We start from the raw sequence: 8,297 nt of genomic DNA, 5'->3' as shown, positions 1-8,297 counted from the left end.
ATGGAAGCTTCGACAAAGGAGTTCAGCCAAGGAAGTTAATTGTCTTCTAGGAAATTAGAAAATATCATCATCTAAGTTACAATAAGCGTAAATATTCACTAAACAATACCAACAAGCTAAGCAGCAAAGCCATCACACATTATTCACAAAATCTACTATTATAAATCGACAAGGATTTTATAGCAACATAAATCCAAACAAGTAATATGCGGAAGAGAAACTCACTTGCAATGAGGCCAAACCAAACTTTCAACGTAATCCTGGGCCTCCGACCAAAATATATTATCAGTAACTTCAATTCGCTCTACTTTATTAAAGCCTCTGCAGTTATATATAAATGCCTCGCCCACTCCATTATTTGCTAATATCAGTGTATAACCATTCTCAGAAAGATACAATGGCAACAAATCCAACCATTTAAAGCGTGAAAAAAAATTGTTATAACTAATTTTAAATAACTGAATCCAAGACTCCTGAATTCCAAAATCCTTCATTTGCCATATAATAAAATGGGTTTTCACAAAATCATAACAAAAACAAAGACTTTCCCTCAAAACCACGAGTGTCGGCTTATAAAGCGGCAGCTTATCAAAACCCCGAGGCAGCAATATCTGAATGTATGTCTCTGTGGAGAGATCAAGTGAAAGAATCACATGCTGCTGAATAGTAATACTATGATTCAAACCAAAATAACCTGAACTAGTAGAGTTATCGCGATGAGCCAACCAGTTAATAACACCATTCAAATACACACCATTAAACTTGTAAAGAGGAATCACAGGGAAATGTTGAATATTTTTCCAAGAATGACCCCCCAAGCTGAAAACTTTCACTTGGCTTCTCATATTACTACGCTCTTTACAATATGCTACCACCTTATACGTTTTGGTTGAAACATCATAACCAAAAGAGAACTGAGAATAATTCAACGAATAGGTTAAAAAAAATTCAGATTTTGTCGCAGGGTTCCAAAAATAGAGCCGTTCACCATTCTTATCATTCAAGCAAAGCAATCCATTGCATGAACCAACAAGCGACCAACGATTGTGATTTGAAGGTAAATTATCGTATTGAATAGTGGTCCATGAATTCTGGAGCAAACTAGATATTTTTGTGAAGGTTACGACACTGGTATAATTCCCTGTAATTGCCGAGAGCTGAGGGTTTCGTTTCGATTTTTTGAGATGCAATTGAACAAAGTAAGGATCAGATATGAGAGTATAGAAAGATTTGTTAATGCAACTGAATCGCATCAGAGATTTCACGGGGAGCAAAGAAAGTATTTCGGTGATAACATCCATTGAGCAATCTTGTTATTCAGATTAAACCCTAGCACGTTATACCAATACGAAGATACTTTTTCTAAAGAAAAAATTGTAGGGTTTTTTTACTACGACTTGTTAGGGGGCGCTTATTTAGCTGCTTCTCATGGGCTTTTTTTTATTGGACTTTTTTTTTTGTTACACTTTTTTTATTGGACTTACGTAGCAGTCCCTGTTTATTTTTTTTTTTATTTTTTTTAGAGGATTTGGTTAATTGTTAGGAGCTTATACAGTAAAACTATTAATTTTTTTGACAAATATATATATATATATATATGGGTTTTGCTAGAAAACACATTTTATGAAGGTGTCTTTTAGCAAAATTATAACTAAAAAGTGGAAATCACACCTTGAGGTGTGGATTGCTAAAAGACACCTTCATAGGTGGCTTCTAGAAAAATCATATATATATATGGGGGCTGTTAACTTGCACCCACCTAAAAACACTAAGGTGCAAGTTAACAAGCTGCACCTACTAGTTATTTACCAAAACACCTGTGTTTTTCTATTATAAACAAATATTATTTATGCTATTTACAAAAATGTCCTTTTAAATAAAATAAAGTTTAATAGAGACAAAAGGGTGTTTTAGTAAATATATTCTTATTGTTCCAGGAAAAATAGGTGAATAGTTTTATTGCATGCAAATATTATTTTCTTCCTAGATGCAGAATAAAAAAAAAAACAATTAAAAGTCATTAATTGTTTTGCCATTTTGAGGTGAGGAGTCTTAACTTCAATAGAGAAGAAAATTAAAGTCTATTGTATCATTTATTCTTAATCAATCTAAGCCAGTAATTGATAATAGAGTTAAAGGTCGAGATTTGGAGTAAGTAAACAAACTTACTCTTGGAGTCAAAATATCCCTCCTATATATATATATATATATATATATATATATATATATATATATATATATATATATATATATATATATATATATATATATTTCATTTCATACTTGATACTCTCTGATTCTCTTACCTCTAACAAAAAATAATAGTACGTGCTCGCATGGGTCAAATATCTAGTTAATGATAATTACCGAAAAAAATTGCCTACAGAATCACTATCATTGTTGAGTACACATTTTCACGTAAGCCTAGATTTGATGATAGGATCCTTGTTGAGATTATAGTTGTTCTGTAGGCAAATTTGGATACATTCTTCCACTTATCCTTGATGAGATTCAATGGGAGATAAACCTATATTTATTCTACAATACAAGAATACTATTGAATGATCCAACCGCAAATATTTAAATTTTTGGATCAAATGATTTTAGCCTCATAATCGATCCACAATGCAGTCTGAACACCTCTATTGTGTACATTTAGCAGTCCTTTCTTATGGGCTAATATAGTACAAATTATTTATAAAAAAATTAACTAAAAAATAAACAATATTTATCCATTCAAATTGATATAGTACATTTATGCAATACAAATTCAAAGTCAAAGAGACCTTGAGGGAGTAAATTGGAAGATTCACCAGACAAGCTGTCGAAGTCAAAGGAGCCAACGACGGCCTAAAGTGATTCATCTATGAAAAGGGATCACTTCGGGCCGACAACATGTTCAAAGAAAAGTTGGAACATTAAGAGCTCAAAAATTTGATCGACTTGTTAGCTTTGGCGCAACCCTACATGAATTACAAATAAAAGTTGTTGGTCGATAAAGCCAAGAAGGACAAGGCCAAAGGAGGCGACAACAAACGCTGAGATGGGAACGAGAAGAAAAAAAGCAAAACGACCATAAACAAATACACGGAGTATACTCCCCTGGAGAGGATCTACTAAAAATGTACTAAAGCAGAATTTCGAGAGGCATGTATCACAAATCCACTTCCTATAAAAGAAGGGGTGAGGACAGAATGTCTCAATTTTGCAGGTTTCATAAGTCTCCCAAACACAATATGAACAAGTGCTTCCACCTAAAAGACACCATTGAGGAGCTCATCAAAAAGGGGAAACTAAGAAGGTTCACCAAATATAAAAACTCGCGTGAGGACAGAAATAAATACAAAGGCTCGCCTCGAAAGTAGTCTAGGCGAATCAAATCACCAAAAAGGAATAGGTCGCCGACTGAGACGGACGACACTCCTTTCCGGAAGTCTAGTAGTTTTGGAGCGAAAAGAAGCAGACCACGTAAAAGAAGAAGACTCTCTGAAGGGAAAGTAATCATTCGTAGCAGCCATCATGAGAGGATTTCCTGATCCTCCTTCATCGGATCATCATGGACAGATTTCCCAATTCCTTCATAGGGTCAATCATGGGCGAATTATCACGCCCCAAAGATAATTATTAACATTTGTCATTCAAAAAATCAAGCACGATGATATCAAACGTGTATTTAGAAGACCTATGGATACCCAATTTCAGGGTCAAATAATCAAGCATGGTTTTAACGTGATTTTTATGTTCAATACTATTTGTTAATATATTCTAACAACGTACTTTGAGCACGCTCTATTTTGTACAATTTAATGATTAAATTGACAGGTTTTATATAGTTTAGTATATTTATTTATATAGATTAAAACGGTTAGATTGAAGAAAGTGTGATAATTTAGGGACTAAATTGTATTAAATTGCTGAGGCATAGCTATCAAATAAACACTGTTGTGCACAATATTTATTGAGTAACACTTGTTAATTCACTACAAGAAAATCCATGATATGCTACCGTAACTATGCTAGGTAATATAATGGTAGTAAATATCTAAATAATTTGCTACCATTTGAGAGATATTAGCTTTATTTTTAATTTTTTTATGTTTAAATAAATTAGTGTCAAAAATCCTTTTTTTAAGGGGTAAGAAAAAAGGGGTCAAAAAATATTTTGGTTTAGAAAAAAAAAACAAACCCATTCTCTTTAGAAACGCACAATCGCGAATGGTGATATCCATCTCCACGGTAGCACCGATCACCACCGTCGCCGTTGCTCGCTCCGATCACCACCGTCGCCGTTGCTCACTCCGATCACCACCGTCTCTCCAATCTACTACGCTCTATCTCTTGTAGAAACCAGAGTTTTCGTTCTTGTCGATTCCATGGCCGTGAACCTCAAAATTCTTTGTTGATGTTCAATCCAGCGAGTTTACCACCACCTTATTGGCATTTCCGATTCACATTATCTGTTCTCAAATTTTCGGATTTGTGTTTTTCGGTAAGAACCCTAATTTTTGTAATTTCACCTCAATTTCATCTTTTATGTGACTTTTTTCGAACTTTAAACCTGTAATCAAGCTAGTAGTCAAAGTTGTTGGTATGATGCATCAAATTATAAAGAAATATTCATTTAGGGATTATTTGGATAAACAGCTTATTTAGAGCTTATAGCACAAGCAGCTTATTTAGGGCCTGCATCAAATAGCTTATCTTGTTTAGCGCTTATGTGTAAAGTTACATAAGCTATTTTTATAGCAAATGATGAAATAAATTTAAATTCATTTTGTATATGCTATAAGCTATTTTCGTCGTTTATCTCAGAGAACTTATGAAAATAAGCTGTTTTCAAAATTTATTAATCGTTTGTGGTCATAAGGTATTGATATGCATCTGAAACTATCAGCTCATGATTTTGTCATGATTTAACTGCATAGTATGATATGCTGATTAGTCGTGTTAGCTTGCTGAGTTGTGTTGAAAGGTAAGTGAATCACTATATTCATACGTTGTCGCCTAATAATTTGAAATACGATTTAATTTGATTTAATTACATGCGTTGGTGTCAGACTTGTCTTATTAGGTCATGTTATAATTTGTTGAATTGCTGAGTTGAGGTTTTTATTATTATGGCTGGTATAGGTGGTACTGTTGTGTTGGTGTGTTGTTTATGTTCCTGATTGTGTGAGAGCCATTTCATGTATATAATTAAGAAAACTAGAAAATACTAGTATAAAACACAGCATATTTGAAAATACTATTATAAAACAGAGAAAATTTTGTTCCAAATTTTTTGATTTGTTGATTGCTCAATCATTGAAATTTGCTTCATTTAGTTACATGGTTCATAAAGTTAATTTTAAATTGAGTTTCTTTTTAGTTAAAATTAAAACTTCTCTGTTTCTTGAAGGTTACCTGATTAATACATAATGTGAAGGGCACAACATGCATCCAGCAGCTACATTTAGAAAGGGTTGGCAACAATGATGACACACATAGTGTACGCGTTGTATTCAAATAAGAAAAAGGAACTCTATGTAAATGGACTCAAGGTTTGATGTGTGGCCTTACCTGGCAACTTATGCAGAGGCAAATCCCATCAACATGTATATTTTATAGGTCACTTGGATTGAACATTTGGAGATTGAAGACAAAAATCCAGTTCACAAGCTCTACAGAAATGTTATCTAGAGTGGAGCTGCATTTGGAGCTGAAAGATGGCTCACTTCACTTCAGAGGATGTGTGAAAGGCTTGCTTGTTCTATGGTTTCAGCCACCCGTGATCTCGGTGGAGGTATATATATATATATATATATATATATATATATATATATATATATATATATATATATATATGAATATTATAGTTTTAAATATTGCAATCTCCAATCGCGATTGTGGCTACAATATAACAATTTTAGAGACATCGGCAACATGATTGTGGACACAATATAACTGTTTTAGAAGTCTAAGCAACTGCAATCGCGGTTGCATTCATTGAATTTGTTAGCATTTTACTCCAAGTTTTGCAGCATAACTGCAGCTCTAATTTAGAACCATGTACATATGTATCAATGTATGAATTTCAGTCATATTTAATTTTCTTGGCTTGTGATATGAAAGTCATGGTTATTGGAGTTTTTCAGCGATTCCCTCACCTGAGGGAAAGAGCAGCATAATGAAGCTAGCACAAAGGATGGTAACTAATTTCTGTGCAAGCATAAGTGCATCAGCTAGTAATAGATGGACCATACTTTCAGCTTTGAATGAGATTGGAGTCAGAGTTACTGTTAGGAAGAGTACAGAGTTTGGTTTGGGGTCACCTAAAGTACGTGTATGCAAAAACAACTTGGTGTGTGAAGCTTGTGTAGCAGAGGAAGGAAATGTGACTTAGTAAACTATGATAAGATGGAGGTAATTAACTAAAGTTATATTAACATCATATATATGTGTGTGTTATAATAATTAGGTGTATATCTTAATATTATTGATTGATAGTTAGATGCAATGCTGTATTATTATTGATTGTTGTTTAGTGTAAATAGTTCTTTATTTTACTATTGATTGATAGTTAGATATACCATACTGTAGTATTAGTGATTGTTGATTAAATAATTCTTCTTTATTAGTGTAAATATTTTACTATTGCATGTTTGGAGTTGTAGTACTGAACTTCAAATACATTGAAATTAAACTTGATTCATGCACGAATTATTAAAGTATTGTTGAACTAGTAGTGATGTCAAAGTATTAAGATTCATGCACGAGTTACTAAAGTATTGTTGAACTTGATATTTTCTTGCTACTTTTCTATGATCTATTACTTGTGGTTGAGTTTTTCATAGATGCAAATATTGTTTGCTAACCTTATTGTTTGTATGAAACTGCTCAGGACATGTATAAAAAGGCAGCAGAATTTTGGGCAGAATTAAGAGTAGAATTGTTGTCAGCTAGTGCCTTCCTAAATGATAAGCCTAATACTAGTCAACTATGACAATTATACTGGGCAAGCCACCAGGTATTAATATTTAAGTGGTGCCTGAATACACAGTATCTATTTTGATATGTCACTTGTCCCTATAATAAATAGGACTGATTTGGATATTCTGCATGAATTTTCAGGGAAGTTCCCTAGTCTTGTTTCCAACGAATAATATCTTGAGACTAAGGTCAATAGGACTGATGCTATGGTCAAATTCTGGCTTAAGAAAGTGCCCTGCATGGAAGTAGATAATGGCAATGTCTTCTCGAGGTTACTATGTATTAGAGCATTAATAATAGTTTTTATTTGTGTTTTACCTCTCTCACTTTACTAAAACATGTTTACTGAAATTAATTTAAAATAGCCGCAAAAGGTGATCGATAGTTTCAAATTTATGTATTTGTTTATGATTGGTTACGGATAGGCATTAAATTTTGCAAAATTTGTTTTTAAAATTTTGCTATCGATTTGCTGCGAAATTGCTTCGAAATGTCCTCAGTTTTATTGCTATAGATTTGTTGCGAATTTGCTTTGAGAAGTCATAGTTATGTTGCTGCGGAAAATTTATTTTGAATGCTTTTTTGCTGCGGACTAACTAAATATTTGCTAGGATTTTTGTTTTACTAGCTACGGATTTATTAGGAACAAATTCCCTAGCAAATTTGTCTCTCAATCCATGCTACGGCTGATTCAATAGTTATTCCGTAGTATATCTCTAGCCAAACTGGTTTACTATAAATTAGCTACGGGTTAGCTACGAAATTGGCCATAGCAAATCACATATTTTCTTGTAGTGATTGTGATGGCTGGGCTCATTGTGAGAAGCAGTATCAAAAAGAAGTCTGGAGATGGCATTGTAATTTGCAAATGCAAGAAAGGATAAGACAAATTTTTTTTTTGAAAAAAAACGACAGAGTTGAACATGTTTTTAGCAAATTCAAAAGAAACTAATAACTAAGACTTAAATGGTTCTAACAAAAATAATTTTAAATATTTGCTAGACAAAATCACATTTCAATCTATATTTCTCTTTCCGTAGTGTCCTGTCCTTGTCCGTATAAGAAGTAATATCTGCAAAAGTTCATGTGATATGCAAGATTCATATTAGTCTAAAAATTTTGAAATAGATTATAGAACATAAGTATCAAACACAAGCACAAGCAATCAAATTAATCATGTATCGATATTAGGGAAATACATCATATATTTGTTTGAACATGTTTGACTTTCAATTTCATAATACCATGTCCATAAGTTAAATCAATCAGTTTAGGGTTATTGACTTTCAATATGATCTACAAAGGGAAAACCCAGCTAACCATAAAAC

General features: G+C 32.9%; 1 protein-coding gene and 1 long non-coding RNA gene across 3 annotated transcripts; one reads left to right on the top strand and one right to left on the bottom strand.

Annotated features, from left to right (window-relative positions):
• Positions 1–221: 221 nt before the first annotated feature.
• Positions 222–1,515, bottom strand: LOC146925719 (F-box/kelch-repeat protein At3g23880-like). Its single transcript, XM_085701427.1, has one exon. It carries the CDS (start codon positions 1,299–1,301, stop codon positions 222–224), a length of 1,080 nt encoding a protein of 359 aa, XP_085557553.1. The 5' UTR covers positions 1,302–1,515.
• Positions 1,516–4,158: 2,643 nt separating this feature from the next.
• On the top strand, positions 4,159–7,449 carry LOC146925718 (uncharacterized). Of its 2 annotated transcripts, none has more exons than XR_015008083.1 (5): positions 4,159–4,489; positions 5,399–5,782; positions 6,135–6,402; positions 6,881–7,006; positions 7,111–7,449. It is a non-coding gene; the product is annotated as an uncharacterized LOC146925718 (long non-coding RNA). The 2 variants fall into 2 exon arrangements; XR_015008084.1 differs by having other exon boundaries at positions 6,127–6,402.
• The last annotated feature ends 848 nt before the right edge of the window (positions 7,450–8,297 follow it).

This window comes from Medicago sativa, chromosome 4 (assembly GCF_051527215.1).
Source record: "Medicago sativa cultivar Bolivia chromosome 4, Bolivia_mono, whole genome shotgun sequence".
NCBI lineage: Eukaryota > Viridiplantae > Streptophyta > Magnoliopsida > Fabales > Fabaceae > Medicago > Medicago sativa.
Note: the sequence above shows the minus strand (reverse complement) of the source record. Positions and strands in the feature narration are given on the sequence as shown.